At 37.1% G+C, this 20709-nt stretch overlaps 1 protein-coding gene across 1 annotated transcript; it reads left to right on the forward strand.

Annotated features, from left to right (window-relative positions):
- Window positions 1–1760: 1760 nt before the first annotated feature.
- On the forward strand, window positions 1761–7910 carry LOC106932393 (interferon regulatory factor 2-binding protein 2-B-like). Its single transcript, XM_015011082.2, has 2 exons — window positions 1761–3220; window positions 4622–7910. The coding sequence occupies exons 1-2, from the start codon at window positions 2506–2508 to the stop codon at window positions 5284–5286; spliced, it is 1380 nt and encodes a 459-aa protein (XP_014866568.2). The 5' UTR covers window positions 1761–2505; the 3' UTR covers window positions 5287–7910.
- The last annotated feature ends 12799 nt before the right edge of the window (window positions 7911–20709 follow it).

The following is a 20709-nucleotide window of genomic DNA, read 5'->3' on the forward strand; positions in this document are numbered from 1 at the left end:
TTTCCACATATTTTTACACTTTGGTCCATTTGATCAGTTCCTCAGTACTTTAGTAGATTGTTTACCAAATGCTGTTTTATTCTTACATCAGTAATTTTCTGTAAAACCCCCCCATAAAAATAACATGAACAATCACCAATTGTGAAATCAGTAGTAGACATGACATTTTATCATGTGCCGTAAAAATGTTGGTCAATGTTTAATTTGTTATGATTTAAAAGCAAATCTAATCTGGCAGGTTTTTAGCCTCGATTTAAAGGAGCTCAGTGTCTCCTCTGTTTTTGGAATTTTCTGGAAGTTTGTCCCAGATTTGTGATGTCAATCAATTTATTGGTGCAGATTTTCTTAATTTGGTGAGTTCAGTAATCAGCTGATAGCCGATCTTATCCCCTGATCTTATCTACCTCAGCAACGGTCTAAAAATCAATTGCTGTCCTCTTCTGCTTTCCCGTAAAGGAGGTTTTACTGACAGACCAGCCCACCAGGTCATGTCTGAGGGTTTGCAGTTAACAATAGTCACTTCACTGAGACTTTCTTAGTGAATGCCTTTTTATTTAGTTTCCATAGCTAAATAATAATAAAAAAAACTTCTTGTTGATACTTATCCAATAATGCAGTCGAGTTCAGTTTATTATTCAATTTAAAAAGTTTTCCATTTAAGGAAACTCAGCTGAAAGAAAAGGTGCTCAGTGATCTTTTTTTTTTTTCAAATTTATTTTATTCAGAAGCATCTTTGCTCCTGGAAAAACATCACACAGACTATCTCAAACATCTCTGTAATGTGTTTGAACTTTTCTGCTGCACAGAACTCGCAGACTCGTCATCATGGCTGCAGATGTGGCACATCTGGCCGACTGGAGTGAGTCATACTTGGCGATCTACACCTTCCTTTCTTTTCCTCTCTCTGCCGCCATGACAGTAGAGTTCTTGGCAAGCATTAAGCCAGAGAAGTTGAGTTATGAAGCTCAACTTGGGAGAGGATCTTAGAGAGTGTGTAAACAAAAAGTGAACTTGTAAAAAGTCCCTCTGTCTAGCCTGAGTGGATTTTTCTGGCACAATAAAGTTGTGTGCAACTCCACAGCCACTCCCTCTTGGCAGCTGGCCGACATTTTCCTGCAGGCCTGCAATGAGAACTGGGACAAGGAAGGGAGGTTAAAGTAAAGTAAGGTAAGAGGAAACAAAGAGTCTTCTTTTCCTCTTATCTCCTTTCTTTGCCATCTGTGACATCACCGCCATGCAGAAGTGGGTAAAATAGCAAAACTTCAACATGTTTTACTCAAGGAAAATTAAAAAAGTACAGCATAGTAAAAATATTAAGAAAAATACATTTAAATATATGTAACTTCAGCAGAGTCCAAATTGGAGTCATACATTTGAACAAAATTTGAATTAAAACTATTTTTTTGTCCCCATTTAAATATTCATGGACCATGCCTTCATTGTTGTTGAGAAAAAGAATTATTCTTGTTTAGTTGGGACATATCCCACATTGTACAGTAAAATATATTTAATATCTAACTTGTTAATTAATTTGATATCTAATCAATTTCCCCTTGAGGATCAATATAGTATATTCTATTCTATTTTATAATAAATAAAATGGAGGGAACACAAACTTCAACAATCAATATGTATTAAAGTTTTATACAAGACATTGAAGACTGAATAGTTAACCTAGTGGTTATTTTAAAGGCTATGCAATATTTATTTATTTAAATTAAACCCTCTGTACGTTGCCATTTCGCGTGGGGGAGGGGATGCTGAACGTTCTCCTTAACAATGGGTGTATTCCTTAACAGTTCATCGGTGGATCAATCGGGAGTGAATACTAAAAAGGCGGAGTGAGATGAGCTTTCCTCCGAAATGGACGACGAGACCCGAGATTATTTGTCAAAATCATCTGATTTTATCAGCTCACTAATCTCCATCAACAAAATGTGCAACACTGAAACATAAACTATGAGTGTTTACACTCACAACCTGGAATGCATCATATTATGCCGACTCTTTGACGTTATTCCTTACTTTCTACACCAAAACAACTAATCGGTGTCATGGTCAAAGTGAATGGGTTCGCAGCTCCCACTGATGGATCTGAAAGGGGGCTTCCGTGGCATGCCACAGTGGCTGGACAGATGGAAAAAGTTTCCTCCTTTCTCGATTTGCTCGCCTAAGAATAAAATGAGGCGCACCAATTGATAACAACACTGAGCATGCGCCTGAGGTGTCGTCGAAGAAACGAGTAAACAGAAGAAGAAAAGAAGGTGTTAGCGGAGGATCGTGCTGACGTCACGTTTCTACTTCGGAGCTAGAGCGGAGTAGTAAGCGTGGAGCCGCGCTTTGGAGGCGCAGCAGACACCGCAACAATGGCCCCGAAGAGAGTATTTCACTGCTGCTCGTTGATGACTCGGAATCTCACAGCTGCTTAGTTGTGTCTCTCAGCGGCGAGAAGCAAACAGACGGACATTTTGGATAGTTCTGCGTTGTCTCCGGGGCTTTTACAACATGTCTTCCGCGGCGGTTGCTGCCTCCAGAAGACAGTCCTGCTATTTGTGCGATTTACCCCGCATGCCTTGGGCAATCATCTGGGATTTTACCGAGGCCGTTTGCCGGGGATGTGTCAATTATGAGGGCGCCGACCGAATCGAGTTTGTTATAGAGGCTACAAGACAGCTGAAACGGGTGCATGGCTTCCCGGAGGGCCGCTCTACCGGCCCGGGGAAGTCCCACCACGCCTCGGACCCGGGCTCCCGTCCGCCGCAAACTCTAGACCGATACCCGCTGTCTGAGAGGCCACCCCGTTTAGGTGTGGAGTACCCGGCGGGCAGGCAGACGAACGGCTTCCCCATCCCGAACGGATATCCAAAGTCCGACGATCCACCTGAGCTCTCCAACTCCCGCAGGACTAGCTCAGTTCCTCCTAGTCTGGTGCCTTTGGTTAACGGCGGCATTTCCGCTGTTCACCCGCTTAACGGCCGCCCAGGTCAGATGAGTCTGGTCGTTTCGGGTCCCGTGGATCACGGGAAGCGCCACGAGGAGCTGAAGGACAAACAGAGGCCGGACAGCATGTCGGACATGTCAGAAAGCCACAAGGAGTGGGGGGGCAAAGGCAAAACGGTGAGGGACCTGATGGCGCTGCAGGACGGACGGTTTACCAAGGACCACGCCGCCATGCAGCGGATCATGGCGTATGAGGCTGGCGCCACTTCTTCAAAAACAGGTAGGAGTTGGTTTTATGCTCGAGGAGTTTGGAATAAAACGTATTTACAGGCATTTTAATCCTTTTTTTTGGTACAGTTTTAGCTTAATTAGTGCACCGAATATGTTCTTAAAGCAAACGTCTTTGTTTTGAGTCTGTTAACGATTAATCGATAACTTAATTGGCTGGCGATTATTCCAACTATCGATTGATCACGAATAATTTCTAAAAAAAATTTCAGCCTTTGCCTGCTGGCATGAGTTTGTGAACAAAGTGAGCTTAAACAAAATATGTCATAGCTTCTTCATGTTGCAACTATGCTAACACAACAAACATTTTTACATAGTATACTTGCAAATTCCTTTTAATCCTGTCTTTTTAAATTTTAAGCAATTTAAATAGCAAGACTATTCAGTCTCCTACATTCTATGTAGACTTTTTGTCTCGGGAGTTTTCTATCAAACAAAAGTTTGAGTCCGTGCAGACATCTTCACTCACTGTGTTCTGTGAGGTAACAACCTGCTAATACTTGCCAGCTAGCTAACTAGCCAGCTATCTAGCTCTGTGAAAAGCACAAAAATGCTGCCAAGAGTCACAAAAAACTCCCACCTTTTGTCCTCTGAAAAATTAATTATATCAATTTCTGTTGTGCATTTCTGATATGGGTCTTAAATTTGAATTATAATGGTCATAAAAGATCTTACAAAGTCTTAAATTTGAGTTGGCTTAACTGCATGAACTCTGTTACCTATGTAGTGATTATTAAAAGTGACCTATGATTCACAGGTCATGATGCAGGTTTTTATGCTTCCCTTTGGGTCTCAACTGCTTCTAAAAACAGCCCAAGCTCTTAGTCTTAGAAAAAACTCCCAGCTATTCTTTGGCAATAAGTTAATGTTTTTTGGTGTCTGGAAAATGAGCCATTTCAAAAACCTCCAGATTGGTAAGTCATATTTGGTGCACTACGCTATTACCTAGCAACCCCAGCCAGAGAAACCCCATCGCCTAGCAACCCAAGCGGAGCTCCAGCAGGTTTGGTCAGCTTTTTTACTGCTGTATGTTGGAAAAGTCAAGTGTTCTGGATGTTGACTTGCCATCCAGAAACCATTTGCTGTGTTCTTGTTGGTTGTGCAGGAGACTCAACTTCTGCCATTCACAGCCTTTTTCACTTGTGAGTGTAAAGTTGAGTTGGGGACGTGGCCAGCAGCAGCTTATTTGGATTTAAAGTGACGTTAGGCCATAAAACAGCTCATCCTGAAAGGAGCTCAAACCAGGCAGAACTGAGCAGACTAAAATCTCATTCTAATGATTTTATGCGAAAATAAATACGATCAATATGTTTTGTATATTGCATAGAGCTATCTTGACTTGTCCAAAGAAGCATAACAGATCACCTTTAATCATTTGAATCTTCTTTTCCAGACCGAGGGAAGCAAAGTCGGCCTGCAAAGAGAAAAGCCTCCCCGGAGCCAGAGGGTGAGGGCAGCGGCACCAAGATGAACAACAGCGAGGGCCAGCCATGGCCGTCATCTTCTCTGCCAAGCTTTTCAGCTGCTGCCTCACCCCACCCTACTGAAGCTGCCACCTCACAGAGTGTCCGGTCACCAATGGCGGCGCTCATCCATGCCACCGACAACGCAGGGAGCGCCGGCTCGCTCAAAGACGCCGCGGCGGCTGCCAGGCTGAATAGCAGCAGCCCCGCGTCGCCTTCCTCCTCTTCCCAGAGGAGACCACCTCAAAGGGAGGGGTCTGCGCCCCCTGGATCCAGCGGCATGGATCCCCCGCCGCTACAGAGCCTCTCAGACTCCTCTGCGGCGCCCGGCAGCGCGCCACTGTGCTGCACTCTGTGCCACGAGCGGCTGGAGGACACGCACTTCGTCCAGTGCCCATCTGTTCCCGCCCATAAGTTCTGCTTCCCCTGTTCGTGCGACAGCATCAGGCAGCAGGGTGCCACTGGGGAGGTGTACTGTCCGAGCGGGGAGCGGTGCCCGCTAGTTGGCTCCAACGTGCCCTGGGCCTTCATGCAGGGCGAGATTACCACCATCTTGGCTGCAGATATAAGGGTGAAAAAAGAGAGAGATCCTTGAACTTACCCGACGTCCAGCTCAGTCAGTCGACAAGTTGACCCGTTTGTCAACATCCAGTGCGAGGAACCTGTTTTAGTTTGTTCTATCCACCTTATTCCTACGCCCCATTATGCTTTGTGTGAATTATGGGCGTGACTTCCGCCGCTAACCGGAAACGCCATTTGTTTACATGTTAGCACTCGCTAACCGGCTTTTGTGAGAGCTATTAGGCTATAAAATATGTGGGAACACCAGCTATCAAAGCTTAAATGTGACCTACATCTATTGCAGGGAGGGATGACAACTTGAAGAAATGGTCTAATTTCTTCAAGTTGCACTAGCATATGTAGCTACTTCACTGACTCAGTTGCTTCGGATGCAGATGCAGGTTTTCTTCCTTTGGCTTTTTGTCCACACAATGAAATGAGGACACACAAAGCATTTTGGGTTCTCTCTTCAAGTTTAGCCAAATTATTTTTGTTTGCGTATCTGTCGGTAGGCAATGAAAACTGCTGCTTTTGTTTTGAGAGCACGTTCAAAACACACCTGCTGCAGCCACAAATTAAACTAGGTCTGATTATTAGAGAACAGCCACGAACAGCACAACAGTTTCCCGACTTCCACAAGGGCATCTTACGACACTTTCCAGTGTCAAGTTGCTCTCTATAACAAGTTAATGTGTGATTCGGTTCGGTTCTAGTCCAGTGGGGAGATTCTCCGTATTACGGTCTGGAGAGCAGCAGCTGCAGTCATTTCTCCACTGATTTGCAGCGACACTCAGCAACAGAGAACCTCAAGGTTCTGGTTGTGATGGACTAAATTATCCCAGATTTTTGATTTTGTCTTATAAATAAATTTTCCTGGCCCAATCATGATAAATACTCAGATCATGAACTTTATTATTATTTAAATTCAAACGAAAAAAATTCACATCACACCAAACTAATATTGTGTAGTTCTGGTGTTTTATACTGTTGGCACAAACCTGCAGCTCAGATCTCTGACCAGCTTCTCTGCTTTTCTCTTTGTTACTGTCAGTTCTTCAGAGAAACGAACTGCTAGCAGCACTAACTCACGGTCATTCCGTTACAAAACGTAACGATCGTGTTCCTGTCGCTCCCCGTAATTAAACTCACAATTACGATCGTCTGTACTGAGAAGCTCTCTGATAGCAGACTGTGTGTCCCTAAACAAGTTTTACTAAATATTGTATTATAACCGAAAAGAGAGCTGTAACTTCCATCATGACTATAGACTAGCAAAATAAACTAGAAATTTCAATGAAATACTGCTACTTCCGCTAGCCGCTGGAAGTAACACCCATAATCGTTTCCCCGATAAGCCCCTCAGGAATAAGGTGGATAGGGTTGGGTGATATATCGATTTTATGCTGTAATATGTAACTTTTATAAAATATATATTTTTTACATGTGTATCAAAACTGTTAACATGAGGCAGATAATCTGTGAAAAGATCGATTTACTCCAACTCCTCCTTGAGCTACTACTGCTGTCTGAAGAAATGCACCGATAACAGCCAATCAGAGCCAGGAGCAGGGTCTTAGCGCTGTCAATCATTCTCATGTATGCTACTCAATGTGCTAATAGTGGAGAAACAACTTACCATGACAGGAAAACCGTTTATCGTTTGCTAACTAACTTAGTATTCACAACAGGATCTGCTAGTTGCTGGCAGAGCAAAGAGCAATCATGTAATTGGTGCTAAGACATGCCTTCTGGCTCTGATTGGTTGTTTCGAGCTAGCACTTTTTTTTTTTCATAGGTTATCTGTCTCATACTAAACTGTCACCACATCTTGGCAATTTTAACAAATGTTTCAACAGTGTAAAAAGAAACTTTTTATAAAAGCTACATAGTGCAGCTTTAATTTTTGTAAAATCTGGATTTTTTTTTTTTTTTTAACCAATCTGCTCCTTGGGTTTCCGTAGTTAAGAATTATGTCAGTACGCCTGAGGCCGCCATCTTGTTTGACAAGCATGTTTTACAACTTCTTTTTATTTGGCCTTTGAATTCAGCTTAACTCTACTACAAAATATTCGGGCAAGGCTAAAATTTATTTTTTTAAATTACCAGCATAAAGTCGTAATATTACAAGAGTACAGTTGTAGTAAGAGGAGAATAAAGTTGAAATAGTACAAGAAAAAAACGCTGTTTCCTGAATTAATTTGTAGTATTAGCAAAACTCTTACACAAAAACGGAGAGAAAATTAAAATGAAGAAATTTGACCATCTTATGAAATTATTTGCTACTGGTTTTACAAGTAAGGAAATACTTAATTTTTAAACACATCAGCATCAAATTATGTGTAGAATATTTGTAATTCCTTTTTTTTTATAAACAAAAGTGATTAAAATCGGATTTTATTCTCAAGCCATATCGCCAAGCCCTAATTTTTTCATAGTTTGTGTTTATGCTTGAAAATGAATTGGTATGTACTTTTCATTCACTATCACATCTGTTTGTGTTTTTATCAGAGAGCGGCTCTTCGTACTCGAAAATTACTAATTTGAGCACTTGACTAAAAAACTAAATAAAAAGTCAATAAAATATGCTCCAAGCTGTAAATGTATGCACTTGTTTAATGGGGAATAAAAGCCAAATACAATTTCAGATCTTTAATACCACATCAAGTGTCTGTGAGTTAATTTGTTTAATGTATTTGAGAAGCCAGGAATTGCCTGAATCAGCAGTGATGAAAGAAAAATTCTAGGGTTATAAGTGATGATAATTTGTTAATAATTCAAATATACAGTGATACCAGGATTTAGTTTATATTCTCATTTCAGTTTGCAGGTTTTCTTCCTTTTTTCCCTCAGCATTGCTGACTAATACATTCAGCTTAAGAAATTGTAGGCTTGTCACATATTGAGTTTCGTGCCATTATTCCAATGAAAATGCCACAACAGTTATGTCATAAAGAGCGGCGGTGGTCTGCTGGAGCGCTCTTAAGGCGACAGCTGACTCAGCAGCCTGGTTTTTCCATATAACTGTTTTTTAAAGCATCCAAAGTGTTCCTATGCTCTTTAATGCTGCTGCCTCATCAGAAATGTGCTTCCATTACCCCCTATTATCTTGTTTCTGTGTACTTATTTTTTCTTTTTGCCTCCCATTAAAGGAGACCTATTGTACAAAATTCACATTTTGCACGTTTTTATACACCCATTTGGGTCACAACTACTTCTAAAAACAGCTCAAGCACTTAAAATAAAAACCTACCCAGCTGTTTTTGGCAAGAAGTTCATGTCTTTTATGTCTGGAATATAAGCAGTTGAGTTTTTACACAGTTATTTATTTAAGAGTATTCTTACTATGCTTTACTTTTACATGAGTTACTGTATTATGAAGTATTGATAGTCTTAAGTGAAATTTCTGGATGCTTCATTCAGTGACTAACTTCACTGAATGAAATAAAGTCAACTAAAATGTAACCAGTCACAAACCTTAAATTTTTTTGTTAATGTTTCATCATTTTTATAATTGATTTGGAAGAAAATATTTTGCCTAAGTTAATTTTGTAATTATATCACAAAATGCATTTTCATTTTGGTCCTTAAAATTAACGTCATTTCCACATAACCTTTTCGTCCGTTTAATGATGTAATTATTGAATATTAGCTGATTGATGTTTTGATCAGTTGGTGTTTTTGAGTATCCTTTTTACCAAATACTTTTTTTTTACTCCGGCTTGAGTAATTTCTTGGATGACTGCTTTCTTCTTTACTTGAGTAAAATATGCTGAAGTAGTCTTATTTGTGTACAATTATTAGCTACTCTACACACCTCTGTCAAAAACCTTCTGATAAGTAACATTCCACTCACTGCGCCGTTACTTAGCAACCCCAGCCAAGCCCAGCCGTCGCCTAGCAACCCAAGCAGAGCTCTGGTATGTTCAGTCAGTTGTTTTTACCTACTGGAAAAGAGCTTGGTTGTTGACTTACCATTAAGAAGCCACTTGCGACATTACTTTTGGTTCTGATTTTCAAAGATGTATGTATGGTTGTAGTACTTTTGCAGCTATGCGCAGTGATTTTCACGTGGGAGTGTAAACGTTGCATTGGGATCGTGACTAGCAGTTTATTTGGATTCCTACCGGTAAGTGACAAGAGGGGCCTAACCATGGCCAGAAATAATAAAAAAAAGGAGTAAATTTCGGTCAAAAAATTTTGAGACTAATCTCAGAAATTTTCTAGAAAATTTTTTTGAGATCCAAAGTATGAAAAATTGAAAGAAAATACCACCAGAAATTTCTAGATCAACCTTGTAAGGTTTTACATTAAGCTCAGAAATTCTCTAGAAATTTTTTTTGAGATCCAAAGTATGAAAAATTGAAAATACCACCAGAAATTTCTAGGTCAACCTTGTAAGGTACATTAAGCTCAGAAATTTTCTAGAAAACACAGTCTGGAAAAGACACAGAAATGTTGAAATTAATATAAGATTTTTTTTCTACAAAAATTGGAGATCTCTGAGCTCCAAAAGTAAAAAACAAATTGCAAGAAAAATTTTGAGATGAAATTCAGATATTTTCTAGGAAAAACCTTTAAATTTCTGAGCTCCAAAAGTTGAGAATTTGCCAGAAACAAACAAAACTTTTGAGACTAATCTCATAATGTTTTAGATTAATCTATGACGTTTTCTATAAAAGACTTGGAAGTTTCTGAGCTCCAACTTGAAAATTTGCAAGGAAAAAGCTCACAAATTTTGAGATTAAGAATTTTTGTACAAAAAAATTGTAGATTTCTGAGCTCCAAATGTTTAAAAAACTCACAAGAAAAAAAATCTGAAATTTTGAGAATGATTTCAGAAATCTTCTAGGAAAAACTTTTATATTTCTGAGCTCCAAAAGTTAAAAATTTGATAGAAAAAAACTAATAAATTTTGAGAATTCCCCCCCACCCCGAGACCCAACTAACATTTTGATCCTTGTTGCTTTCTCTTTCCCTCTTTTCCTGCCCTTTACAATTGCAAATTCAATACAGTTAAATTTATTCCGTTGTTGTAGAAATGGTAGGATGGAGTATTACAGTCATCGGAGATGAAAGGGGGAAAGAAATTGGCCACAGATGAGTAAATTTCTGCCAAAAACTGCAGATTTGTAAGAAAATATCACATATTGCTGATTAAAGTCCTGAATTTACTTTTTTAAGCATTTCCCAGGTCCAGGTCAGACTTGTATTTTGGATCCTGTTCAAGGAGTTCATGCCAACTTTGCACCCTGGAGATGTTCTAATATTAAAAGAGCTTGAATATGCAGGGGCGCTCCTAGAAGGGGGCAAGTGAGGGCTGTGGCCTGATAAGACCATGGTCTTATCATCCCCTATGACAGCATAAAATAAAATAAAAAGTCATAATAATAAAAATGTCAAATACAACACATATTTATAAGATGCAGTCAATCTCATCCTATTTCAAATCAACATATTTTTTAAATGTTTTCCAAAAAGATCTGGTGGTGGGTTATTCCAAAGTGAGGGCGCTCTACATTTAAGTATGCTTTGCTTAATTGCTGTTTTGCATAATGGTGAGTAAAAATTGCAAGAGTATCTGAATCAGTTGGATCAAATTGTTTTACATGCCTTGACACTGAAAATCTGTGCTATATAAATAAAGGGAAGGTAATTATTTTATTAGCATTGAAACGTGTGAATCCTCAAAATGATGCTGCGGATTTATACTGGAGACTAAATATTGAGTCTCATGAGACTATTTTGTTTATCTGGAGTCATTTGAACTGATATTATTTATTTTACAGTGACTTCTGCATGTGGAAATGTTTCATAAATTATGAAGAATGTCCACACCTCCAAAAAATCAATTTATTTGGCATAAGAGGAAAAGAACAGAGTAAACATAGTAAACATTTACATTTCATAGATCTTCACAGTGCCTTTGCATTAACTGTAGATTTCTGATATGCATTTCCAAATTCTTTCATTTATTTTCAGCCTTATTGTAAACAGAAATGTAACAGAACTACATGAATTATTATATTTTTTTTAGAAGAGAAGCAAAATTGGCCTGCAATTTATTCTTTTGTCACTTTTTATTCAAGTTAGTCATAGTTACAGCACAAAAGATGACATGGAGAATGCAGGACAGTGAGATCCTCCTGAAGTCACAGCAGATAAGATTATTTTACTTACCAGTCTGAATAAATGCCTAAAATACCTTTAATTACACAAAGCGTTTAATTGAATTTGTTTAATATTTCCACTTCCAGATGAAAGTAGCTTCCTCATAAGAGAAATAAAAGAGTGTAAGCATATCAATCTGAGCTTAAAACATCATCCCAATCTGTGTGAGCATCTCATTTCTTTATTCAAATCAAAAATGCACGGTCTATCCCAATTAACAAGCCAGAAAAAGTTACTAACCTCAATTATTGACATGCTGTCTGATAATTATAAGAGTAATGATTCTTTGTTTAGGTACAAATTGTTAAAACAAAATTTAAATGAATTAAAACTTTATATTTTCTTGTGAGACATTTCCTTTGAGGAATAAATAAAAGAGAGAAAAAAGCAATAATTTCACAAAATAAAACCTTAAAGATCAAATATAATTTGAGTGCATGCAATGCACATAATATTTCCATTAACATCTTTGATTTTTTTACATACACTATGGCATTATTTTTCTTCATCATTATTATTTTGATTAGAAATAGTAGCCGAAGCGCCATTAGTAGTATTAGTAGTAGTATTAGTATTTGTATTAGTAATGTTAGTAGTCATGGCAACCAACAGGGGGCGACAAACTGAGTTATTCCGGGTCCATTATAAATGACTTCTCATCTTCATGTTCTTTGTTCTAATAACAAAAACAGCAGTTTCGTGAAAAATATGTTTTGTATATTTACTAGGTTTCACAACAGGTCCAATGGGAAATGTTTGGATCTGTAGCTGAAGGTGAACAGATTTAAATAAAATTAAGATTCTGCTGAATCTCAACAGCTAAAGGAAGGTCCGGCCAAATCGAAACATATAACACAATGTTATGATCAACCATTCTGTATGGGAATTCAAAAGTGCCATAATTTAATATGTGAAAAAGGCCCAACACTGTGAAAATTGTAATGGATCTAGTGCTGCATATTTCAAGAGTAAAAAAACTCGAAATAATCATTCTTTTTTTTCTTTCTTTTTTTTACATAAGCTTTATAAATTGCTGTCTTTTCTGCTACATTTTCATCTAAATTTATTTAATTCTGCAACATTTGACCTAAAATTGTCTCAGAGCTGCCCTCTTTGGGTTGACTGGTTGGTACTGCAGTCAATTTTTCTTATTCGTTACAATGTTACAGTTTGGTGGATGTCTATTTTAGAGTACTGCATTCAAATATAAAAGAATCTCAGTAAGAAAGATGCCTCGGGTTGGTCAGTAATTGGAATTGTAAGAGTGTGATTATTGATCAATTAGCATTTCTCAGCTTTGCATGTGTATTTAATTTGCAGATGTGAACACAGGTTGGAATAGGACTCCTTTCCACTGTGTTAGATATTTCATCTGTTGTCTCAAAAGGCTCCAATAGGAGAGAAAAAAGTCAATACATTTGTCATTGGTTGCGTTTTTGAAAATAAAGTGGCTAGAGGGGTCCGAAAAGTTGATAAATATAGTTACAAATCATTAAGTTGGCAAAAGTGTTTTCTCTTGTTCTGATCATAGCCCTGCTTAACCCCTTCCACTCATCGCTGCACAAAGTCACGCCCCTTTGTGTATCTTGACTCCGCCCACTTTGGTGGAATTTTTCAAAAATTGTCAAGGGGCGGAGCTAAGCTGTCTCAAAGGAAGGTTGATTTGGTTACGCTTTAATCTTTCTTTATGCTAAATAATAATAATAATAGTAATAATAATAATAATAATAATAATAATAATAATAATAATAATGATGATGATAATAATAATACATTAAAATTCAAATTAAAAAGCAGCACTGCTATAGAAAATGTAATTAGTATGTAGTAGGCTTAAATGATTTTGCATCACATGTTCTGCATCACTGGAAACAAAAACATAATTACATTTGTATGTGTGATTTTAATATGTATAATTTGATTCACCAATTTAATCACTCCAAGTAATAAATTGATATCTTTAAAATATATTGAAAAAATATTTATTTATATCTAGGCAATATTTAAAATGTATTAGTAACAATGAATTAAATAACATTAATTTTGGAGATTTATGTCACTGTTAGCCTTCTATAGAAGGATATTATCTGCACCCTGGTGAAGTAAAATTAAAAAAATTAAAAAAATAATATGGAAGAGACAGCAGGGGAAGAATATGAAAGAAGAAAGATTCAAGCACAAAATGGTAAATATAAGTTAATTTTCTCCTAGTTATCAGGCCTGGTGGTAGTAGTATTAGCAGTATTAGTTGTAGTGACTGGTATGCAAAGCATTATCATGCAGTGAAGTAATTGCTATTTGAAAAGCATTGACTGAATAATGTGAGACAGTGGTGGGTTAAACATACAGAGTTTAATCAGTAACTAGTTTGAGCTGCCTATGAACTCAAACCAGATAGAGTTAAACTAGGAAAACGGCAGCGGGGGCGATCTACCAACACATCTATAGGAAAGATGTACAAAGTCACAGTCTGTACAGTGACCAATGAGTCAAAACAGAAGTGGGTGGTCAAGAAAGCTTTCTGATTTAGTCTGGAGATCTCAATCTCTTCAGTTCGTTCTCTGTCTTCCTTTTGTTTAGCATTTCTTGCATTTTAGTTCTTTTTGGAGCATTTATGCTACGCAAAGGTTGTCCTTTCCTTTGATTTCCATAAGCAACTCCACACTGTCAAGAACTCAGTAGAAGTGGGGCATTCGGCTGCAGGTTCTGGAAGAAAAGAGTGAACACTTAAGTCTGCCATTTTGTTTGCATAAAAGCAAAATGGCAGCAGGTAGAAATGATCAAAAAGCAAAAATATCAATTCAAACAGCAAGCCACAGCAGGAAGAGGCATTACAAACAATTGAGACTAAAAGTTTAGTTTTAGGGGAAAGCAAGGCATATTTGTTAACAAAATAAACATCCTGTTTGATGCTTGGGTAGAATTTTGGGCAAGAGCAGAATCGTATCATAGCATAAAAATGTTTTCCTTGATACGTTTTTACAATTTGTCATGTTACAAAACAAATTTCAATTTATTCCACTGTAACTCTGGAGAGGCTACTGTGGATGTGCATGCAGCTGTTCCGCAATGAAACCACTGAAATGAATTCAGAGCAGAATATACTGGATCCCCGGGTTTTTACTGGATTAAGAATCTACAACCACCAAATAATAGCTGAAATCAGCGAACACTTGATAATTGCTCTAAAAACGCTTACAACGACCTATTTCAATATTTCAAATGTTAAACATACTGTAATATGCATTATCACACACCGTAGAAACCGACTTAGCTCTACCAGAAAAGCTAGCATCAACTGCCTTAGGGTTTCAGCCAATCAGCTCCGAGGAAAACAAATGGCGCTCCTGGATTGGCTGCTTTGCAAACATCAGCCAACAGCTTGTCAACTACAATTTCACTAAAGTTTTTCTAGTTTCCCAGGTGTTTTTTCTTGATAACATTTTAGTTTTGCCCATATGTGAAAAAAAATCAGAGAATATGTGAATTTTCCAGTCATTTCTATGAATAATTTGGAATTACGTTCCAAATCCTTGAAATAATCCTGTCTGTGGTTTACTGGCCTGCTTACGTTTATACTAGAGTCCAATCAAATCTGAATCTTCTGGTGCCAGAAATAAACTAAATCTGGGGTATTTTTGTTTCAAGTATAGTGCTCATTTAGTAAAAACAAACAAATACAAAACAAAACAAACAAACAAACAGAAGAAGGTATTTGTTGACATGATATAATACTTCTATGAACAAAAAATGTGCACAAAATGTCTTCAATGTTAGATAATGCTAATGCAATAAAGATAATGCTAATGCAATAAAGTGCACATTTTTAATGTAAATAAGTGTGGAGGGTGCCATGTAATCTGTCATGAATGCTATCAATGCTAATTTGACAGAAATAAGGCACAACAAATTAATCATGAAATCCAAAATATATATTTACATTTGATCTGATTTTACTGCAGAAATAAGCGCATCTATAAAGAGAAAAGAATTAAGGAAGTCCAAACAAGAAATTGTAAAGTTGGGCATGTTTCTCTCTTTTTAGCCAGTTTTTTTTTTTTTTTTTTTTTTTTTTTTTTTTAGTTTGTGGATATATTTCTTAGTATGGACTTCTGCGTTTCATCATGCAACATAAATCATATTTACCGCTTACGTGGCCTTTGCTACTTTTGTGCGCTTCATCCTTTTCCTCCTCATGAGGGTCACCTGGGGCCTCTTTAACCCTGCAATCAGCAGCAGCAATCTGGGCCGTGACTTGGTGAGCCAGCTTCTCAGTAGAGTCCCTTTGGGAAACCTGCCGGAACAAGAAATCACAGGCAATCACTCATATCTAATACCTAACCTCTTAAATCCACATTCAAGCAATTTATAAGACAACTTTTTAATACAGCAACAATGTAATCATGTCCAACTATATGTATTCTGGAAAGTAATTCACTATAGTTTTCATATTTTCACTCATACATAAAGGTAGCTGCTCTTCCAGCAAGGAAGAAAAGTTAATTATTTTGAACTTTGTGCACATTCAGATTTCCCAACATCATCCAAATACATTTAATAACATTTTGTTGGCACTTCTATAGGTTTCATCCACAAATGCAACAGCTTGTTTGTCATAGAGGTATTCAATTAAATTTCTGAGAGGTCTATCAGAAATTAAGTTTAAAAAAATATATGCTCTTATGTATTTGCCTTTCTCTTTCTTTAGTTTTTTTTTTTTTTAAATATGTGACGATTCTTCACAAATGCAGAGAGAATGTATTCTTTAACACCAGGAATGTTTGCCAATGTTTACATTTAATAAGCTAATAAGTATATTAGTGACTGTGTTATATATATGTGTATATTTAACATTTTCAAATGTAGGTTTTATTGAAAGGAATAAAGCTTTCCAAACTAATCTGGTACTATGTAGAAACATATCTGCCAACTTCTATAACCACGAGTTGTGATTTTTTAGACCAGTTTCACCATCCACACAGGATAATTACCAAACCTGTACAAACAATAATCTGTCCAACAACATAGGGTAAATGATAACAAGTCAGAATCATCTAGGAAACGCTATAAAGACACTTCTAAGACTTCAGGAACCAAAATGTGAGCCAATCTGGCCAAATGAAGATAAATGTTGCAGTGGAACCTTTCCAAAATAACTCCATAATGACTTCAGCAACTCTTCCAGGAGGTTTCAATCCATCTGTAGCAACATTCAAGCACTGGAAGCCTCATTTACCTCAACTGAAGTCAGTTTTGATTCAACAGAAAGAGACTGGGCAAAAATGGAAAAACAAGTATACAACCAGACAGAACATAAAGGCTCATTTCACCATTGTTCTGTTCTGATATGCTGAATTTTAGTTTTATGGCAAAAAACTAAAATTTTTAGTTTTTTGCCATAAATATTCTGCTGAGAGCCAGCAGAATATTTTTCTAAAACCATTAGGAAGAGGAAAAAAGTTTTGGGCAAAGGGTAATAATAATAAATTGTATTTGTAAAGCTCTTTTCAAGCTGAATTACAAAAAGAACAGTCAACCACATTTAACAAAATTATAAAAGAAAAACACTTAAATACATAGAACTGGACATAAAACAATTCACAGGATAAGCGTAAAACAGGACATGAGTCATATATTAAATAACACTTGAATGAAAGTGAATATTGGACATTTATCTCAAGCGCTGAGAAAAATGATCTAAAGCATCAGCAAGCCCAAAAAATGCACAAAAGGTTTGGAGTGGCAAAAGTAATAACTTAAAAATGATTTAGATGCTGTAAAGTCTGCCAAAGTGGCTAAATTCAAAAGGTTTTGAGGGTCACAATTTCTGAAAAGCCATGTAAAAAAACTCACCGGTAACTTTAGCCAAAGCTTTGTGGTCACTGCTAATTTCAAGAGTTTTTATTGGATGTAGGAGGTAATAATTTTCAACAATGGATCAAATTGCATTGGAAATTGTTATTTGAAAAGAGCTTTCTGTACTAAGTTAGGTCATCTGAATGTAACATTAAAATGCACTTGATTATCTAAAATGTGATAAGGAAGCAAATACAAAAGCAATCGGAAACGCTTCTTCAAGGCACTGTACTTTACTGGCAGCTGGTTGCCAAGTTGCTGCAGCCCAACCTTTGTATTTTGCAAGAGTTGTTACCTGCTGAGCACAATAAAAAACAGAAAAACCTCCCTTTTATTGTAATGCACACTGAAAACAGCCAAAGAGAAATCTGGCAATGTTTAGAGATGGAAGGGCCTTGCTGATGCCATTGTTGTCGCCTGCTGGGCTTGATGTTAAATGTAGCGAGGGTAACATTGTTTGTGCTGCTGAACCTGCTACCCCCGCTCACTCCCTCCCTTTCTTTGACTCCTGTGTAAACCTCATCAAACTATCTCCCTGAAACCTTCTTCTTCTCACAAATTGGTCATTTGTTTTCCTGCAGAAAACCATTTTAAATTACATTTGGTCTTCTTCTTGTGAATATTCAGTTTTGCTTTGCTTCATTCCCTTTCTCTAGCCCACCTTCTTATTTGACAATCTAAACAAAAGGATCGAGTTCAGCGACTCAACGTCTCGGATACATAATTCAAAGCTTTTACAGTTGAATTTTCTTCATTTCGTTGTTTTAGTAGCACTTTCCCACTATAAATACATTTTTAGAGCTTCTAAAAAAGCTATCCAGATCTTTGTAGAAATATAATGGCCCACTTACTCAGACATTAATTAAGTTTGATTGGTCCAGTTTTTAGGTGCAGTTTTCCTATCTACAACCGGGCAGGTTTAGATGAATAAATAACTTCAGTAGAACCTCTTTGACAACACAAAGTAGACTAAAGTATTTCAAAAGCTACACATCAGACCGCGATTGAAAAAAATCTAACAAAAACAGAAGAGAAACAAAGTCATTAAGTGTTAAAAATGCATTTCTATGCAAATGAGAAAAATGGCAACCATTGGTGAGGAGAACTTGATTGTGCCAAACTATGAAAAAATATTAACTTTCTGAAAGATTACATTTGGCATAAACCTAAGATAGCAAATTAGAAAAATATAATGTCGACACTCAACCATTTTAATGTGAATGGGATAACCAGGATGACTTTTTGATTGAAAAAACTATTAATTAATTTGTGACTTTAACCTGAAGCACATTAAGTAACACAGCAGGACAATAATTTGTAGCAAAATAGCAAATCCACCTCAACAAAAAGTCATCTTAAAACAGAGATTCATGCTTAAAAACCTTCCAATTTGGCTGAACTCAAACAATTACCCAATAAAAAAGGTAGAAAAGTTTCCCATGGTGCTCTAAAAGACAAGCACAAGCAATCAGTAGATATGGAGGACAATTACTTTTTCCACGTACACCAAAGTTGGTGTGGCCTAAATATAAAAAATTATTTGAAAACTGCTTTTACGTGTCACCTCAAGTAATGTTTGTGTAATATTAAAATTTGCTTATCTTAGTGCTAAAATAAAATACACTTCAACAAAATCCAGAGTCAGCCAGCTGATTAGAAGAAGTCACATTTCATCTCCATCACTTCCATCTGTCAAGTCAGTACACAACTTTATTCCTACGTACACACAAAGAACGGAAGAGAGAGAAATCCTTACCAATTGACCCCACACATTTGTTAGGTTATGCCCCTGGTGTCCTTGCAGACACACATATATGATCCTCTCACACAGGAAAGTTCAGCCAGGATGTAAAAACAACTATGTGGAATAATAGGATGCCGCAAACTGTTCTGGTTGGGAGGGTGAGCGCAGGGCTGAGGCCTTTGCAAAAAAGAGGGTCAACTCAGCATTTCTGATAGCAACAGAGAGTGATGGGAGGACAAAAAGCCAATCATGGAACAGACTTAGCCAGTTCCACAATGCCTGGTACTACTGACAGTCCATGAATCAGTTCAAAGAACAGTTCAAAGAATGGTTCAAAGAATAGTTCATGGATGGATTGGTGATGCTTGCAGACAAAACTCTGCCATCTCATGGACTTGAAAACTTGGGGATTTCACAGCTGAAACCAGATTCCAGGTGTGTCCAAATCTTTTGTCACATGGGGCAAAATCGTAGTCAAACGTCATGAGCCAAGAAAAAATAAATAAGATCAAGCAAATAAAAATGCCTGACTTTTTTTGTAGGAGCAAGAGAGAGTGCCATCACTTTCTCCATCTGAACAGAAACAAAACTGAAGTTATTATCATTGAACTTTCAGGTGTGAAATCTGGGTGTAGTGATGGACCTGAACCTTCAGAGTCACATAAAGACAATTGACAAAGTCAGCCTTCTATCACCTGAAGAACATTTCTGACAAAAGAACCAACACAATAGTCAATGCACGTCAAACTGCCTGGTTGATGAAATATGCTATATAAATAAACTTGATTGATTGATAGGTTTCAAATTCTTTTTAGTTCGGTTGAACTGGATGTGAGTCACTTTTAAAATGCTGGCTTTATTTAGCTGAGTCTAATAAATGATCAGTAAAAGTCCCTGTAGAGACCTGGTTCTACTTATAGTACAAGCTAGATTGTAAAGAGAACATTATTGGAAAATGATGTCTGTAATAATTTCACCTTGATTAAAAGTAAAATATTCAGCGAACAAATCTGTGTCATTCTTGAACTGCAATTGGGGCCCACAAAATATCAGTCCAAGGGCCACAAATGGCCCCCAGGCCACACTTTGAACACCCCTGACTTACACTGCTTTAAAAGACTTATAGAAGTTTTCTTTATCATTTTCTGATGTTAAATTAGATTATGCCTTTCTGTTTTAGGTAAGTTAGAACTGCAAAATTTGTATATATAGGGTGTAATTAATTTAAGAGACAAACTATGAGGTTCTTTTTGTTTTGTGTCTCCCTCTGCTGGTTTGATGTAGAAGAACCATTATAACCAGATTAAAAAAATATATATATTCTGATTTAGAAATTTACTGCTGAACTTCAGAATAGTATAAAAAATAGGAAAAATTTGTTTTCACATTTTACAGAGATGACCCACCGTAACAACTATCAGTCACATTTGAAACATTTGCTGTGGCTTCTCGAAATAATTTACTTATTTTTGGTGTTAGTCAAAAAAAAGTGTGTTCAATTGTTGTCAAAGTTATTTTTCATTGCAATTTACGGTTTAAAAATGTTTGTGTGGGTTAGAAGTGTAGGCGGAGGGATATATTAGTGATAGCTAGCAACCAACATGACGAGTCACACTGTAGCTCGACTGTGCGTAGAAAGCTTCCGCCGCAGCAGTTAGATCCTCCTCCGTTACAGGTCTTACGAAGATA

Source organism: Poecilia mexicana, unplaced genomic scaffold, assembly GCF_051168715.1.
Source record: "Poecilia mexicana isolate PSO_F unplaced genomic scaffold, ASM5116871v1 scaffold_1, whole genome shotgun sequence".
Classification (NCBI taxonomy): Eukaryota; Metazoa; Chordata; class Actinopteri; order Cyprinodontiformes; family Poeciliidae; genus Poecilia; species Poecilia mexicana.